General features: G+C 52.7%; 5 protein-coding genes across 5 annotated transcripts; 4 read left to right on the plus strand and 1 right to left on the minus strand.

The window, feature by feature from the left end:
* Positions 1–14: 14 nt before the first annotated feature.
* Positions 15–1,820, minus strand: Z517_02391 (uncharacterized protein; the record flags this gene model as incomplete). The annotated part of the gene is made up of 1 exon (XM_013431501.1): positions 15–1,820. The coding sequence occupies one exon, from the start codon at positions 1,818–1,820 to the stop codon at positions 15–17; it is 1,806 nt and encodes a 601-aa protein (XP_013286955.1).
* Positions 1,821–3,489: 1,669 nt separating this feature from the next.
* Z517_02392 (FACT complex subunit pob3) lies at positions 3,490–5,263 on the plus strand (the record flags this gene model as incomplete). Its single annotated transcript, XM_013431502.1, has 4 exons — positions 3,490–3,536; positions 3,559–4,176; positions 4,239–4,878; positions 4,934–5,263. 4 exons carry the CDS (start codon positions 3,490–3,492, stop codon positions 5,261–5,263), a joined length of 1,635 nt encoding a protein of 544 aa, XP_013286956.1.
* Positions 5,264–5,716: 453 nt separating this feature from the next.
* Z517_02393 (uncharacterized protein) lies at positions 5,717–6,694 on the plus strand (the record flags this gene model as incomplete). The annotated part of the gene is made up of 4 exons (XM_013431503.1): positions 5,717–5,824; positions 5,881–5,938; positions 6,003–6,137; positions 6,192–6,694. 4 exons carry the CDS (start codon positions 5,717–5,719, stop codon positions 6,692–6,694), a joined length of 804 nt encoding a protein of 267 aa, XP_013286957.1.
* A 1,781-nt stretch (positions 6,695–8,475) lies between these two features.
* Positions 8,476–12,182, plus strand: Z517_02394 (uncharacterized protein; the record flags this gene model as incomplete). Its single annotated transcript, XM_013431504.1, has 5 exons — positions 8,476–8,762; positions 8,815–8,852; positions 8,909–8,941; positions 8,996–9,153; positions 9,204–12,182. The coding sequence occupies 5 exons, from the start codon at positions 8,476–8,478 to the stop codon at positions 12,180–12,182; spliced, it is 3,495 nt and encodes a 1,164-aa protein (XP_013286958.1).
* Positions 12,183–13,289: 1,107 nt separating this feature from the next.
* Positions 13,290–17,509, plus strand: Z517_02395 (uncharacterized protein; the record flags this gene model as incomplete). The annotated part of the gene is made up of 2 exons (XM_013431505.1): positions 13,290–13,767; positions 13,827–17,509. 2 exons carry the CDS (start codon positions 13,290–13,292, stop codon positions 17,507–17,509), a joined length of 4,161 nt encoding a protein of 1,386 aa, XP_013286959.1.
* Between the last annotated feature and the right edge of the window lie 1,102 nt (positions 17,510–18,611).

Raw genomic sequence — 18,611 nt, forward strand, 5'->3', positions numbered from 1 at the left:
TCCCGCTCTCTCGACTAGATAAGGATGTATTCTTTGTGGTTGGTGCGGGTGAGAATGACATCTCGATCCACGCCGTGAAGGTAGCATTCCCCAATGACTTTCCAGTATTCGGTACGTGTTCGCTTCGCAAAGTGCCGTCTTCCCTGTCTTCGGAGGACGTAGGCCGTCTTGCCTCCGCACAGGGCCACGACCACGTCGCCTCGCCGGGATTTAAAGGGGCCGAGGCCGAAATATCCATTCTTCGTGATCAGAAACCGCCGGCCGTATGCGGCCGCTTGGTGGGCTTCCATGAACGATATGGCTCGTTGAAGCTCACCCGGGTCGCTCTGTTGGATGTAGGCGTCCAGGTACCGGCCTCGCTCGCGCCCGCCGACGCGCCAGAAACGCAGCCAAGCGTCGTAATAAGACTGTAGAGCACAGCCATCGTGCGCGCCGTCGGGCAGGGCGTTCGCGACGATGGTGCGGATGTAGGCTTCCCGCGTGGCTTCGCCGGTCGGGTAGTGGGTGGCGGTTCCTCCAGACATGCGTTGCCACTGCCGCCAGCGCTTCATCTGGTACGCGTCCGTCACCCAGTTGATGGGACGGGCGCCTCGCACTGAGTTTCCTGGTCGTGGAATCCACTCAAGGAACGTGTCACCGGCACCATCGACGGTCGCCAGCTCGACTCCCCAGACGTGAAGAAGGGAAGAGTCTGGCGACGTGTGAAAAATCACCCTGTTGCCCGCATTCAGTTCGGCCGTGGCAGGGAGAGGCCGTGTCAGTCCGGAAAGCAACCAGTTTGGAGCCCAGGAGGGCGTTTTGTCGAGAGACTCCGCGGGGAGAGTATAGTCGGCCCAGATCTCTGTGTAGTTGAGAATGTCCAAGGATTGGTGTGCCTCCATCATCTTGAGGGCGAATGCTGTGTGTAAGTCATGTGTTGCCATGTTGTAATCCGGGATTATCAGGGTGAATGATGGGGTCAAGCCCAAGAGGCCAAATATCTTGTCTCTCGGATCCGTGGACTTACTTGAGCGGCTCTGCTGCAGAATTTCGAGAATGGATGTCTCAGCACGAGAAGCGAGAGCCTTGAGACGTGCTAGTCGGATGACCTGGGACGGGTCGACATCCACAAGCATGGTGAGCGAGTGGTCTTCCACGAACCTCGCCGCCAGTTCCAACTGGTGCCAGCCACAGGAGGCTGAGCCTGAGAAAACGAGCGCTTCCCTGGCTAAGGTGATTTCCTGGATGATCCAGACGCGGGAGAACCAGGAGCTCCAGAGAAGTTGATCAAGACCCCTCCAGACCGGGTCAGAAGCATCTGGTAGGTCACCCGCTTCAAGATCATCATGTGTGTACGCAACAGTCTGGTGGTCGAGGTTGTCGACGGTCGCCATTGTCGAGAGCTTCGAGATCAGTGCGAAGACTTGATCCGTGTTATCCATTTGCCGGCCAAGCCAGACGACCACACGAGTCGCACGACCATAAGTCTCCCGCATCATTTGGACCTGCATGTTCCTCTCTGCCAAATCCCCTTGGTTTATACATAGGGCATCAATCCAGAGGACCCTCACGCCCTGCGCCTGGCGGAGTTCTGAGAGCGCGTGCCATGCATTGCTGTGGACTGCTAGTGAACAGCCACCGCATGATATTGCTCGTGTGACGGTGAGGTCACCCCACGTATACGAGAGTGCTTCGAAGCCTGACATGCCGTCCTCGACCCGAGTGGTCACCAGATTGCAAGCGATGTGGTCACTCTCACTTCCCGGTTGGAGACAAAGCAGTCGAATGGATTCAGCTGGAAGAGGTTCATATTTATACGATATTTCTGAGCTTAGGGACATTAGATATGCGCACCGTGGCATCCCCTAAAGCCAGCCTTGGGAAGCATACCTGTACTCGGAATGTGGTGATTCGCCATGCTTTGCCCGACTGTGCGGTCTTGCTCGATACGAGGCGTCAAAGTACTGCCGTGTTTAGAGACGCCACAAATGCGATTATGGAGAACTGCGGGACGTACAGGAACTATGGAGATTTTAGGGAAAGACCTAGATCATGGGAGTCAACGAATGCAACAGTAGAAGGTCCTGGAGGCAGCAAAGAAGCGTGGAAATCGAGCGAGATCATGTTTACCTTCGGAGCCGAGTTTGTAGTTCGAGGGAACTGAACGAATCCCTGAACCACTGGAAGCTGGTGGATGATGTCCATGCAGCTTGAAGATTCCAGATCCATTCTGGACCTTCGCTTGGGAGCTCTGTCGCGCTCATGACCAAAAGTAAGATGCATTCCGAGGATCACCAAAATTCCCTGAAGACGCCAGTGGGAAAATTAATCGATTAGACATTCAGACGAGGATAAACGTAGTGCGAGAAAAAAACACTAAGGGAAACTTGGATACCACAACAGGAAAGACTAGAAGCTCCAGATGAGTAACATATGTCAAGTTTACTATGTTTTACGAATGTGGCCTTCAGTTCATGAAGCCTGTCAATGAGAAGGAAATGTTGAATCGACTTGCCAGAGGCTTTTATCAATCCCGTGTCCGACCCCCGTGCATTTATTGACTACTCCTCGCTCTGCAAAGCACCGCGATAGGGCTACCACTTGAATCAAAGAACGTCTTGACATAATTTAGAGATCGCACAGTGGTGCTCTTAGAAGGGGAGCCGGCTAGTTGTGTCAACGCATTCCCTCGAACCAGAAGGTAATGCACCATTGGGGAGACCATCGGTTACTGAAGCGCCACTAATATCAAGAACCACATTTAGAGAAGGCATCAGCGTCGACATGCTAGACCCGGGACGGCAGGCAACCCAGGAGATGTTTAGCAGTTCTACCCCCTCTTTGCTTCTAGTCTTGCAAGTTCTCGTCAACCCCTTTTTGCGAACCACTCGGTGAAGGTAGGGTAGAAGACGTTCGGGCGAGCGGTTCTTGGATCAAGCTGCAGTGTCCGGTTTCAGATCCTGGACGGAACGAAAGACAGGTAGGATAAGATCGTGTGAAGCTGGGCAAATGAATGAAAGGATGTAAAGACGTAAAGGTGAGTGCGACATGAACTGCGACTCCTTACTCGGTAAGTGCTTCTTCAGTCGCGCCGGCGCCAAGCCTTTGACCCTGGCGAAGTTGGCGCGTGTAGGCGCATCGTAGGCGTGTGGGCGCGCCTCTCTATTGCCTCAGTGCCGAGTAACTTTGTCTCTCAGAACATTTGAAAGTTCCGCATTGCGCCAACCTAGAGTCTGGATATATTTCACTCTGCCTTGTGGTCATCTGTGGTTCCTCCTAGTCTTCTCATCCGAATCGTTCTCGACAAACCTTTCTTCTCAAACCATCTCACTCAAACACCACAACCTTTGCTGCGAGAAAGTCCTTTTCACCTTCTCCCCGCTGCACCAAAGTGGCGCAGGCCTCCTACAATGTTTGTGCCTTCCTCCGACAGAGCGAGAACTGATCTAACAAAACTGCCAGGGAGAACTTCGAGAACATTTATCTGGACCTCTCGAAACAGCCCGGTCGATGTCGTCTAGCAGAGAGCGGACTTGGTTGGAAACCCAGTGGAGCCAGTGAACCCTTCACCCTAGACAGCAACCAGATCGGGGCGGCGCAATGGAGTCGAGCAGCAAAAGGCTATGAACTAAAGATCATTACCCGCGATGCCGCCGTCATTCAACTTGACGGATTCGAACAAGACGATTTCGACCGTGTGTCGAAGGCTTTCAAGATCTGGTACGGCATCAACGTGGAGAACAAGGAACATGCGCTGCGAGGCTGGAACTGGGGTAAAGCAGAGTTTGGAAGAGCAGAGCTTGCTTTCAATGTCCAGAATCGACCGGCCTTTGAGATCCCCTACTCGGAAATCTCAAATACCAACTTGGCGGGCAAGAATGAGATTGCCGTCGAGTTCAATCTTGGTCCAGAGGGAACTCAGAACGGCACAAATGGCCACAAGCCTGGGAGCACAAAGAACCGAGGCCAAAAGGCGGCTGCAGGCCGGGATGAACTCGTTGAGATGCGGTTCTATATCCCCGGCACAGTGTCCAAGAAAGAAGTGAACGGAGAGGGCAGTGGCGCCGAGGACGAGGATGAAGAAGAACAAAATGCCGCCAACTTATTTTATGAGACTTTGATGGATAAGGCAGAGATCGGAGACGTCGCAGGCGCCACTTTCGCAACCTTCCAGGACATATTACATCTTACCCCCAGGTATGTTGCGGTCCTATTGCTAATGTGCAGCCCGCAATCAATGTGCTGATCTTGTTTTCTAGAGGACGTTTCGACATCGACATGTACGAGAATTCATTCCGCTTGCGTGGAAAGACATACGACTACAAGATTCAGTATCAATCGATAAAGAAATTCTTCATCCTGCCGAAGAACGATGAAATGCACACGCTCATCACCCTTGGCCTCGACCCTCCCCTCCGACAAGGTCAAACGAGATATCCTTTTATCGTGATGCAATTGAAACTGGACGATGAAGTGAACCTGGATCTGAACATGACAGAGGAGCTCCTGGAAACGAAATACAAGGACAAGCTGGATGCACACTACGAAGCCCCCATTCACCATGTCATTGCCAAGGTCTTCAAGGGACTGTCGGGCAAGAAAATCATTATGCCCTCCAAAGACTTCGTCAGTCACCATAACATGAACGGGGTTAAGTGCTCCATCAAGGCCAATGAAGGTCTACTTTTCTGCCTGGACAAGAGTTTCATGTTCGTGCCGAAGCCCGCCACTTACGTCCCCATCGACACGATACAAAGTATTACCATGTCACGGGTCGGAGGAGCTTTGGCAGCGAGCCGAACCTTCGACATCACCATGACCTTGAAGAACGGACAGGGGGAGCACCAATTCAGTAATATCAACCGTGAGGAACAACAGCCTCTGGAGGCGTTTTTCCAGGTAAGTAACTTTTGGCTTTCGACTGTCGCTTCTCTGGCTAATTACAGGCACGCAGGCAAAGGGTATTCGCTTTAAGAACGAGATGCTCGACGACTCATCGGCCTTATTGAAGGCTGCCCTGGAAGACCAGGACTTAGCCTCGTCAGACGACGACGACGACGCTGGCGTAAATCGTGGTTCTGCAGACGAGGACGATGAGTCACCAGATGAGGACTTCCAAGCTGAATCGGAAAGCGATGTTGCTGAAGAATATGATTCGGCCCATGAGAGTGACGGTAGTGATGCTGGTAGCGATGCGGACATGGCTGATGCTGACGATGATGCTGCTGGCGCTAGTGAGGACGAGGAAGAGGAACGACCGCCAAAGAAGAAGGCGAAGAAATAGCATTATGGTTCTAGCATTGGTCCACCCCTAGGGGACGAGCCCGAGACTAAACATGATGCTTTGTATATCAACACCGAGCAGAAGCGGAACTTGTAATCATAACTTGAAATATGATGCGCCGGTCTCCACTTCCCCCACAGAGACATTTTCACATGAATCTTAACAACCTGCTATCTCTTGGCAAGTTGACTTCACACAATAATGGAAATCACCACCCTGCTATTTCACTTGTCTTGTCTGGTCACAATTCCCGTTGTATCACCTACCACGTGACTGCCTCACGTGCACAACGTGACAACCAACTTTAGCACGAGGCAGTCAGCCAAGATGTTAGCGTATAGGATAAATATATATCCGAAGGCGCTAGCCACTACGGCGGCGGCATCGGCGGCTTTAAGAAGTCGAGGGTGTTTGTCGGGAAACCTGCCAGTGCTTTGCAGACAACAACGCAAAATGGCGAACATGGCGTCGCCAAAACCCGCCAAATCAAAGTCCTCAGGGACTGTGAGGAGTCGTACAGGGTGCCAGACTTGCCGCACACGCAAGCTGAAGTGCGACGAGGTAAAAGCGCGCCGTGTTCTTTGTTTTTGATGAAAACTGACTGACTGAAATTCAAGGCGAAGCCGATCTGCGGACAATGTCAAAAGTCGCGCCGCGACTGTGTGCGCTCTGACCGTGAGTCGTCCTGTCCACCGCAATGATGAAAAGACATTCAAAGGAGCTGACACTTAAGACACAGCAATCACCTTCCGCCATCACCAGAACTCGAGTTTTGGCAAGGATGGCCAAGAACACTCCCTCGACAGTTTCTTCAAGTACAGCCAAACCTACAGCGAAGAAGATCTGAAGGCGTTTCTACCGGTGCCACAACAGCGTGCGTATTTCGAACATCCAGCATCCTTGACAACATGACTGACTGACTCTTCAGTGACTTGGATTCATGTCTCCGACCCAACTGCAGAAGATGCGAATGCAGTCACTCCTCCTCGCACGCCTACCACCTCTGACATGGTTCAGCAAGTCGCAGCTCACACTTTAGAGGCTCTGTCGACTGCAGCAGCTGACCAGACCTCATATCCTCCCCAGGGCACTGCCTACTATACGACAGCCAACCCTGCAACAGATTCTCACCCTGAGTATGGATTCGTGCAAGCCGAGCCTGCCAGCTCTACTAGTGGTGGCCTGTCCAGAAACATTCACTATTACCTCAGCAACTCGTCTCCTCAAGCTCAGACTGACGCTTCCCTGATCGACCCAAACCTCGAGTCCACTGTGACTGCGACCTCTCATGAAGGCGAGCAAATGGACGAGGCGCGTGATCTCAAAGCAGAAAGCGAGGACGAGGAACGCAAAGAACAGGAAGACAGCCTGACTGATGCAGACACCAGGGTCGCTATGGCGCTCAGAACTTTTAACGAACTCCAAACATAGGACTCAAGATACTGCTGGGGCCCACGGTAGAATGCCGTTCTTGGACGTGTCATGATAGAATCATGGTCAAGTCAACACGAAGATATTGAGTGATGACTTTCATTCTTGGAGCAACGGACGGCAGGCGCTGAGGAGCATTATGGGGGTTTGCACGAGCGAAAATACCGTCAAGTGAACGACACACGGGGAACAATCCACCGAAATGGGGACTGACCTAGAAGGGACGTGTCGACACATTCGGAGGCGGTTTATGACTGTAATACTAGCTTAACACAGATGGAGAGGTTCAGGCCGTGCTGTCGGCAAGGCGAATTTCAATGTTTCTGCATCTACGATTTTTCTAATAACGTTTGGTCCATTCTATACCGTTGATGCGACTCATGTGAGGGCAGACGGCGGATACAGTCCACAAACCAGACAAAAGCTCCACCCCGTAGGAAGGCCTTGGACGCGGAGTCTAGCTCGCTCCTGCATGCAGGAGACACAGGAGGTCATGCATGTCTCGCCGGTTGGTGCCGAGACACATACTCCGTACTTGTACGTTTTTACCCTGCCCAGCTCTTGGGTGCATCCAGTCACGACTCCACGGTCAAGGGGCCGAATGCAGTGACTAGGTGTGACCTCTTATAATGGTGCTTTCAGTACATAGTGGTTTCAATAACTTACAGGAAGAACGGAGGTGGGATCGGACGGAGCGCTTTTTGTGTTGTCAATCTACCGGACCGCATGCGTCAATGAGGTCGATCGGCAAGAAATTTGAGCAGATTCTGGGGCTGCTTGGCCCGGAAGGCCACGCAAGCCACTTTGCTAGGACCTTGACAAGGCGTGGCTAAGACGGTGGTAGCGTCGGTTACAGACAAGGGAAAGCGAGGAGGGGAGCTCGGTGGGATCTGGTAGCTAAGGCACTCGGCTCAATCTCCTTGGTGCATTTCATGGTGTACCACATAGTTCGGCGATGAGTGGATGGGAGGCTTTGGATCTCCAAATTGGCCTGGTGCAGCTCGATTGCAAGGAGTTAAGTTCGGTCGAGACGTCATCAACGGCCGACGATGGCTCATCCAAACGAAACCTGGAAGTCTTGGAACAACAGTGACGCTTTGTGGCTTTCGAGCAGATCTGAACGGCTGCGGTTTTACCTGATTCTGTTCTAGTTTGGGAGGAGTGGCCGGCGTATCGTGGTGAGAAATCGTCTAGCGAGCGTGTTTGGATGGTGGCTTCGGGTGTCCACTTAATTGTGTTGTTTTCGAGTACTCGGTACGTAGTGGTTAACCTGTGTCCCAAAAAACAAAGCAGAAATGTTAGCTGAACCACTACAACACGGACAGCGGCGAGGCGGATACCACCCACACCACATTGCCTGCGCCCTAACACCACCAGATCACCAAACCTCCCAGTAGTACTTCTCTATTGTTGTTTCCACTTTCTTTTTTAAACCTCCCTCATTTTGTTCATTGACCGCTCTCTGAAAGCTGCTGCATTTCCATTCTCTCGTTTCGTGTACCTCGTACACCCACTGCACTGCCCCCAACCCGGCCTTCCGTTACCCGCCGAACGTGTTCCTCTCAGACGATATCCTGATCATGGCCAGCTGAAAGATATCTTTGGTTTTTCTCCGACGAGGCAAAAGCAGATGCGTGCTGGTGAGGACAACAGCTACTTGTCGTAAAAAACCGCACGTCGCACAGTCCTCTTTGATCCTTCTTTCTGGTGCGGCGAGTGAGTCTGGGCCTGAACGGCAGGTGCAAGTTCCATACGGCTAAACCCCCGACGAGGTTGTCAACATGGGCCGCCTTCGCAACCTTTCCGAGAGCTTCAAGGCTGCGGCATTCAGCAATTCGACCCTCTCCATCTCTTCGCTCTCCAAGGCCTCCTCCGGCCAGACCCAAATCGTCGATAAGGACTCACCGTCATCGGCTCGTTACCAGGAATTTCCGACGCCCTCCGAAACCCCTCGAACAACCCCCCGGACGGAGCGGGCTGCATCCCGCCCTGTATCCATGGTGTACACACCTCCGTCGATGGAGTTGGAAAGAGAAAATCATATCGAGGAGTTGAGACCGGTGTTCAGGTGCGCCTGGTGGCCTAGTTATATGAATGTCTAGTGCTGACGACCCCACTAGCTTCCTCTCAAGTCACAGCAACAAGCTCTATCAAGAAGGTGTTTATTGATTACTTCCTCGATCTACATGTCCTGATGCTGATCATCCCATGCAGGGTATTTTCTCAAACTGAATGATCTTGACACTCGTAAGTGCTTTCCGAACCCTCTGGATTTTGATCCATCGAGTAACCTTTTGAAAGATGGAAGACCTAATCCGGATCGCAACTGGACCGAATGCTTCGCTCAACTGGTCGGCACGGTACTTTCGCTTTGGGACGCCGCTGCTTTGGACGCGGCCGGCCAGGATGGAGAAGTGGCTCCTACATTTATCAACCTGGCGGATGCCTCCATCAAGATGGTACGATCTTTCAGACTCTTGTGGGCGGGCTGATTCTGAGTTACTGGCAGATCGAGACGCTCCCTACGCGAAATCCCGATGTCCAACCTTTACAGAATGTACTCTCCATATCTACGGCGGGCAAGAATCGGTATTTGCTACATTTTAACTCTCTCCACTCTCTCACGCAGTGGACGGCTGGCATCAGACTCGCAATGTTTGAACATGCCTCACTCCAGGAACTGTACACTGGCTCTTTGATTGCCGGCAAAGGGAAGTCTTTAAACAATATCCGGACGATCATGGAGCGTACCAAATTCAAGACGGAAGACTGGGCGCGAGTTCGATTTGGCGCTGGCACTCCATGGAGGCGATGCTGGTGTGTGATAGAGCCTCCTGACGAGAAAGAATGGCAAAAGTCCAACAAGTCCCTGAAGAAGAAATCAGCGTACGACCGACCCGCCATGCCGAAGGGAGTCATCAAGTTCTATGACACCAAGAAGACAAAAAAGGCCATGCCTATAGCGACCATTACCGACGCATATTCAGCGTACGCTATCTACCCCCAGTCTAAGCCGTTGATCGACCAGTCTACCTTGGTCAAAGTTGAAGGCCGCATCACAATACATTCTACACCAGAATCCAAGACTGAAGGCTTTGTCTTCGTGATGCCCGAGGTACATCCTGCAGTGTCAGGTTTTGAAATGATGCTTCGGTGGCTTTTCCCTGTTTATGACATTTTCCACCTTTACGGCCGTCCCCAACGGCTAATAGCCGACACATGGGACACTCGAGGCCTCATGTTTGCGATGCCGCGGGAGCGGAGATACGGCTATCTGGACATTATTGACGTTGCCGCGCTTGTCCATTCTCAGGGAAGCGAAAAATGGAGCGAACGTGAATGGCGGAGACAGTTGAAAGAGGCAACTTCTAAGCGAATGTCTATGACCGCACAGGGACGTTCGAGTGGCACTTTCGAGAATAGGCGCCCGAACCGAGTATTTTCGGAATCCAGGCAAGGCGTGCATTACGACGATGCTGATTCAGTACGTTCGTCGCCTTTTTCGCGACATCAGCACAATCAATCAACCGATGCAGTGTTTGCTTCTCCAAAGAAAGTTGTCACTGCTCCAGCAAACACGGCCTATCTCTCTCCAGGACAAAACCACCATTCAAGGTCTGTATCAGAATCCGTGGCGTACATGTCACCGACCCAGAATCGTCGCCAGCACGACCATTATCATCCTTCCAGGTTGTCCACTGAATACACCGATATGGAGCCTATTCAGCCTCCCCCGGCTCCTCCTGCTCATCGAAATCCATTCAAGAATAACATTATTCATAGCGAAGCAGAAACATCAGACAGCCGCTACAGCTCGGATAGCGACGGACAAGGTCCACGGACTCAACCGGAAGATATTCAACGAGATGTAGGCGAAACAGCACCACCTGCGCCGGTGGTGGCTCCTCCAAATATGCAGCATCAACACAGTGACGTCCCGCAGAGGCGACCCGATGCTCGACCGGACTTGAGACGTGAGAAAAGTCGAATGTCGAATGGAACCTTGTCTCAGATTGTTGATGTGAATAAACTCGCGAACAGTGGGGCGGCGGGGCATGCAGCGTTGGTGGCGTGGAATAATGGCCGAGAAGGCGAGAATCAGGGGCTTCGAGGGGTAAATGAGACCCCTCGCGACGAAGAAATATCTGCTAATCAACCTGTTTCTCAAGAAGTGGTAGCAGAAGGTGCTTATACGCAAAACCCTGCTGATGTCAGACCAGAACATCCCCGGATGCCCTCTGTACAGTCAACGGCCACCAAACCGATCCATCGAAAGCCTGTCCCGACAACCACATCAACCCTGTTAACACCATCCAACCGTCTGCAATCGCCCGACAGGATGTCCAGACACTCAGCCTCCAGTTATGACAGCACCCCGAGTAGTTCACCGGACTATGACAGTCTTCCCGAGGACGATGATCGTCCTGTATTTCACAGAAAAACCAGGACAGGCGTCTTGAAGACAGTCGGAGATCCTCAACTGTCCAGTGGCGGCCAACAAGACTCGGCCAAAATCGACATACCGGTCGTTGACTTTGGCATGACGTTTACCCCTAGCTTGACCCCGGGACACAGTCGTCCTCCGACGGCTTCTGGAATCACCGGACGGCAGTCGCCGTTTGATCAGCCATTGACCGCTCCCGCAACGCCTTTGACCAGATCTCCTCAAGAAGAGCGAGCCTCTCCGGGAAATCTTAGCCCTGGCGACGGGCAGAGGTCACCGTTGGTTGAGAGAAACAGCCCCAAGGGCGCTCACTCGCGCTCATCTAGCTATGCTTGGCATCCCGGAACGACCCTGGAGAGGCACAATTCAGTAGGAGGCTTGACAGCTGAGGAGTTCGTCCAGCAACGCGCCGTCGCTGCTAGGGTTCCACAAGGATATGTCCCTCACCGGAGTGTTTCCTACAGTAAGGTCGAGCAGTCTCCAAACAAATTGCAGAAAAAACGAGATTCAATGCTTCGACCCAGCTCGAGGCATTCGTTATTGATCGATCCATCATCACATTTATCAGCCCGAGAACAGGAGCATGTTGCCAAAATGACTGGTGGCCCGTTGATTCAGGTGGTTGACCGGAGTAAGACGCCAGACCCATCTGTCGGGCTGATAGGGGCGATCGAAGCACGAGAGCAAGAAAAGAGAAACATAAAGGACGGGGTTGCCGGTCATATGGTTCAAGAGGCCATCGCGCAAAGGCAGGCGGCAGAGCGCACCTACGGAATGCAGTCGCATGCCAGCTACAACTCGCCTGTTGACGTCAGACAAAGTGGGCAATGGGCCGGCTCTCAAGGACCTCTGTACTGGGGTGGTACCGTGCCGCAACAGCCGCAACACGCCTGGTCGAACCAGTCGGCGTGGCAGTATCAGCAACAGGCTCAGGCTCAGGCACAGCAGATACAACAGATGCAGCACCAGCAGCCTTATCAGATGTATAATGCGAGATCTAGTGGGCATTATGTGTTACCTGGTGGTTATGGCTCCCGGTCATAACCACCCGGTAGAGGATCAGTACGGATATTCCTGGGTTGAATTTGCATGGCAAGCGAGTGATTTTGGCATCGGTGGGCGCTGGGAGATACCTTGATACACCTTACGCAGGCGTTTATCCAGGGCTAGTATAGAATGATAAGAATGTCACAAGATTATCGCAGCTCCTTCCTCATGGGGCCAAGGACAAGCTAGAAGCAGTACTCGGTCTGGAGAACAATGATAATGACACCTTGCATCGGCTACAACCAAGGACAATCCCACGGGTTCCGCCCCGGATTTGGGCAAGCGAGAGGGATCAAGCGAGGAAACGGAGTCGTGCTGGAGGAATGTGCATATGCATGATCCCATACCTACCTCGTACTTGTAGGGTCCTCAGTCAAATTCTAGGGGGCTGGGGAGCTTGAGAGGCTCGAGAAATTCACCTGAGAGATGAAGCACGTGGCAGGAGTTCCAGGTACAGTAGTACGAGCACTACGAAGTAGTTTCGCCTCGATTGAGGAAAGCGAGGGGGAGGGACGCCTAGCCCCGTGGCTTCTAAGGCACAGTTATTGGCTCAAGGCCTGGAACAGGCCTAAAGGGGAGAGGGGATTATAAGGGGTCCCTTGTTAGCACACATCCCTGGGCACCCTGGGCAGCCTGGGCAGCTACGCACCTGCTGCCCGCACCGGAAATGTAGTCGTGAACCTCCAACTCCGCCGTCCACGTACGTCCTGCAACAATTCCAAGAAACATCACCGCCATAGTGCACTTCGATGCCAACTTTATCTCACATCTACTATTCCCCCCGATTAACACCACAGCGGATTGCCTTCACCCTCTTTCCACTCGCTTCCTCCTTTGTCTCTTGCAATCTGGTGTCCCAGATACTGCCTGCATTGCACACACCATCTCACAGTCACAGCGGGCCTGCTGACTGAGGATTCGGGGCCTCCCATCTAAAAGCAGAGCAATTATTATTTCTGAACTGAGTCTCTCCTGGTCCACGTACGCAGTTGTCCGTTGTCCGATCACCCCCTCTCGACTTTCCGTTTGTACTGCACGATACACATCGCTGCAGCTATTTTGTTCGCCATGGTCTGAACCACGGTTTTGTCCATATCTTACGCCATGCCGTTGCGAACCCTACTACCATCGAAGCCTACATCGGGTCCTAGTCACCGCAGACATGGCAGTATCGTCGAAGATCCCCCCTCTACGTCGGCTAGCAGCAACGTGCCATCTACTCGAACCCACAGCCGCGGTAGCTCTCTGAAGAGACTGAGTCTGAGTCTGTCGCGGACCAACGACGAACCTTTCCCTCCATTTTTGACGCAGGATCTGGAGGGACTTCCCGGCCACCAACCCCCCGTCCAGCCTCATGTACCTTCCTACCAAACTGATCCGCTGAAAAGTGCCAGCACCCCGGCGACCAGATCACCGACGCAGATTGAAGGAGATGGAAGAAACGGGATGCAAAATGACCTTGGCTTTGGTCTCAAGTCTATGCCTCAACGACTGTCACTCTTGGGATTGAGGCATGCGTCGGATCCACAACTGTCCAGCAGATTCAAGAAGGAGGAGATCAGTCCTTCCAACGACGTCCCACGTATGTATTTTTTTTTTCTCTTGGTCTTTTAAGCAGACTGCTAATTCTGTATCGAGCAGCACCCACAATCATCACAACTGCGCCGACGACCAACGACTTCGACGAGCCTGCCCAGAAGCCATCGAAAAGGAAATTGTTTGCCAGAGCGCCAAGTCCTTTCCGCAAGAGTCACAGCTTTAGACGGACTATTTTAGACCCTTTGAAAGGTACTGGTAACGAAGACGGCCAGGATGAAAAAGCGAGCTTGGCGAAACCTGGGATGCTCAAAGAAACCACCTCGTTTGAGCGCCTTCCGCGACCAAAGACAGGACATTCTGGCGCGGAGCCGCCTGCGTACGGTGACGAATCTTCGTCCTCGCTGGCCATCCCCATTACGCGACTCTCGGAGTCGTCTCGATCGGATGATAGTTCTGGGGACCACCACGTCTACGCAAAGACTACCACCACACACACCATCTCTACCACCACCACCTTCTTCAAGTTGAAGAGGCGCAAGAAGAATAAAGGTCTGCTTTTCCCACTACCTGAAAAGTTTGCAACACCTGCCTCAGGGCGGACCACGGCCTCGCATACCCCTCAAGAGTCTCTGATGGGAAGGAAATCTATGTCGCCGAGCAGGAGATCAAACACGGCGGTGAGATTTGACACTGAGCCGAGCCGGCATGGCTCTGCAGTTCCTTCACCCACTCATTCCGCCACGGCACTTACAAATGCTCCATTTGGGTCGCCGGGGGCCACCATTGTGCGGCAAGACTCCAATTGGTCCACCCACTCTGGTCAATCGACGCCATCAGTGACACTGATTCCCCCGCGACTATCGGGAAGAGGAAGATCTTCGACCTTGAGCTCGCTAGGGAAATCAACTGAGAGGTTATCTGAATCAGGTCCCCAGCCAGCATCAACGCGAACATCGACGTCGACAAGTGGACGAAGAAGCTTTGGCGATCTGCTGTCCCTTCCTCACAGACTACGGCAGAATTCCGCGCCACCTACGCGCGGTGCTGGCTCAACTCCCGGGACGCCTGGCTCAAAATCCAACTCTTTACACATCCCTCGAGAGCCGGAACCGGAGCGGGTGTATCCCAAACGAGAGGATGGCGATACCCCGGCTAGTTACCTGGAAAAGCTCGAGGCCGCAGTTCCCCGGAGCGCAATGGCGTCCATTCTCTGCAAGAGCGCAGATGACTTTTCCAAAACATGCTTGCGCAAGTACATGCGCGGCTTTTCCTATTTTGGCGATTCCATTGACATGGCGATCCGGAAGATGTTGATGGAAGTAGAGTTGCCCAAAGAAACGCAGCAGATCGATAGACTGCTCGCCGGGTTCGCGGACAGGTACTATGAATGTAACCCGGGAATCTTCTCCTCGACGGACGAAGCGGCCTTTGTCGCGTTCTCGATCCTTCTCCTACACTCCGACACGCACAACAAGAATAACAAGAGGAAGATGCAGAAACAAGACTATGTCAAGAACACCCAACAGGGTCCGGTGCAGATTTCCAGTGATATTCTCGACTGCTTCTACGACAATGTGTGCTACACGCCCTTCATTCACTTTGAAGACGAGGTGGCCGTCAACAGTCACCGTCTATCAGCACCCAAACCAAAGAGAAGCCTCATCAAGACTAGAAGCCTTGAAAGCCTCCGCGGTCCTGTCGACCCCTACACTCTGATCTTGGATAATAAGTTGGACGTGTTGCGGCCGTCTCTGAAAGATGTCATGGATACTGAGGACTGCTATTGTTCCACAGGCACATCCGGTGTGCTCGAGACCGAACACCATCATAAGGCTTTTGTGAACTCAGCGGTGTTGCAGATTGTGTCTGCAAGGTCAAGGCCGGATGCTTTCTTGTCCCAAGCCACCATTAGCAACCCCGGTGAAGCGCAAGCTGGCCTGGTCAGTATCAAGGTTGCCAAAGTGGGGCTGCTGTGGCGCAAGGATCCAAAGAAGAAGAAAGCAAAGCGCCCGTGGCAAGAATGGGGTGCGATCCTGACTGACTCAAAGCTCTATTTCTTCAAAGATGTCGGGTGGGTCAAGAAGCTGATTGCGCAGCACGATGCCCATTCCAAGTCGACCAATAGATCTGCTCCTCTTGTCTTCAAACCGCCGCTTACTTCTTTCGAACCCGATGCGCTGATGTCTATGGACGATGCCGTGGCATTACTGGATTCGAGCTACAAGAAACACAAGAATGCCTTTGTTTTCATCAAGCACGGAGGTTTCGAGGAGATTTTCCTAGCTAACAGCGAGGTCGAGATGAACGACTGGATCGGCAAGCTCAACTACGCGGCTACTTTCCGCACCGCCGGTGTGAGGATGCGCGGGCTTCTGGGATCCAACTACGAAGGCCGTCATCTGCTGCGAAAGGACTCAGATTTCTCCTCCAAAAGTGGGGACACACCCCAGAAAGACAAGAAGGTCGACCCCCAGATGGCGTGGGAGATTATGTTCTACCGCCGGCAACTGATTAACGAGAAAATCAGCGATTTTGACGAGAGGATCGCGGTGGCTCAAAAGGAACTCGACCATCTCCTTCGCAACGCGCGGCATCTGCTCATCTTGCTCCCCATCCAACAGAAGACTCGTGAATTTCTCGTGCTGGCTGCCGGCCGTATGTCGGCCAAATTGAAATGGACCAGAGTGGAGCTTTGGAGGACGAGGACTCACCGAGACATTCTTTTCAAAGACCTCGAAGAGGAGGGTGCCACCGCATTTCCTGCTCCCAAGGCGTCATTGACTTCGACGCCTCAGAAAACCACTCCTCTGAGGACGGGTCAAGGAGATCTGGGGCGAACCATCACCGACACAAGCCACATCACCTTGTCACCGGCCAGTGCTACTTCGTCGAGGCTGTCCAACATTGTCGACAAGCTCAAGACATCGGAAAACTTCAGCATCAGCACGGCCGACCTTCCATCGGCTATAAGCCCGTCTGTGTCCGGAGAGGCGTCTCTATCGAGGCACGAAAGCATCCAGGACTCGCACAGTCTTTCACACCAAGTTTCTACCACCAGTTCCCATCACAGCCGAGATAGAGACCGACTTGCACGCGGAGCGGATGACTCCGAGGAACGTGTCTTGCGCGAAGCCGGACTGACGCACGTGGACGGTAACGTCGCCCGGGATAGGAGGCCTGACACCAGTGAATCAGAACGGGATCGGGTTGGAACAATGGCGGGCGCGGCTGAGCCGTCAAAGGCTGGAAGCGTTCGCCGGAGCCTTCAGCGCAGCTTGCGTGAGCCACACCTCCACCACCATCACCACCTTCACCAGTCTCCTAGTGTTCATCGCCATAAGAAGAGTAAAGAATCGGGCTCTAGTTTGGCTACGACAGATGATGGAGGCAAACTTACGCACGGTGAAGCCGAGGAATTAAAACGGGGCACGGGGAGTTTCATTCTCCACGGCAAGAAGGCCAGTGTCATCACCATGTCTCCAGAATGGCAGCACATGTCTAACGAGGAGAGGCTGAAGATGAGAAAGGCTGAGCGGGAGAATGAAGAGGCGGTCGACGACAAGACTGCCGCATCTACGACGTCATACAATCGGGATGTAACCCTGGGAACAGCGAGCAACGCCTCCTCGACGCACGAAGAGGAATTCGAGGAACCGTTTAGATCCTCCAATTCGAGTCGGAAGCAGAGTTTCGCGACCACATCGGGGGAGCAGTTTGTGGACGCGGAAACCGGGGAGGGTGACGATCTCGGGGTGGTAACTGGCGGAGGGGACGCTGAAAGATGACAAGGCTGGGCTCACACGGACCTTTTCTGTGTATGAGAAGGGATCCTGGCGACTTGGGAAGTTGGACCAGGGCAATGGATGATTGTCACGACTAACGGATCACGTTCAAAGGGCACGACTTTAGAGGAATGGGATACAAAACACCGGCACCGGCCATGTAACGCTTACTAGGTGGGAATATCTGGCGCAAGTGAGAGGGATAGATGAGCGTCAGTTGCAGCGAGACTCTTTGTTGTCGTGCTTGGAATGGAAAAAGCGTTTTATTCTTCATCAAAGCACATCAAGCCACATCGCCACCTACTCGTGCACCGAAATCTTCCTGTGAATGTGGTAAGTGGCCCAGCTATTTGATGGGATGTGTAGATAGATGATGTCCATTAAGATGTCGACCTTGAGTTGTATGTCGGACATGCAGGATTTCTCGCGGACACCAGCACCCCGGGTGTGTAAAGGGTGTATGTATTGGTCGATATGGACGGATGTACCGAGTACAAGGACCGAGTACCGAGTACGAGGTACCTCGTCATGCTTGTCTAGTACCCCGTACTTTTGGAGATGGAATGGACCACATCGCCCTGCCCTGTCACCCACTGTAATTAGGTGTTAGGTTCCCTTGGATTGTTTCGGTACTGTACGAGCGAGGAGGTACTCGGACGTTCTTAAGTACGAGTGGGGATCTCTGCGCACTAACCTTGTCTGGTACATGCATTAACCGTGTCTGCTATAGCGCGGTATAGTGCGGTATAACTCTACCTACTCGGTGCTTGAACGGAGTACTTTGTACACAGACGCAAAAGTAGGAATACCTGTACCTGTACCTGTACCTGTACCTGTACTTGTACCGAGTACATGGAAAAAATATCCGAGTGAGTGCGTGAGTACGTGAGTGAAGGACGGTGAGGTTGAAGGTAAAGATTAAGTTGTACAATGCTCGTTTTAATGCTGATGTTTTTTCCCCCCCCACTTTCGAAATGGGTTCTTGCTACCTACGGTGTACAAGTACCATGGCACGTGCCTTGGGTACCTACCCTGCCCACCTGTTGATAACCCCAGCTCTATCAAGATACATAAGAAGTATTTTCTGTGGAAATGATACCTGTGT

Source organism: Fonsecaea pedrosoi, assembly GCF_000835455.1.
Source record: "Fonsecaea pedrosoi CBS 271.37 unplaced genomic scaffold supercont1.2, whole genome shotgun sequence".
Taxonomy (NCBI): domain Eukaryota; kingdom Fungi; phylum Ascomycota; class Eurotiomycetes; order Chaetothyriales; family Herpotrichiellaceae; genus Fonsecaea; species Fonsecaea pedrosoi.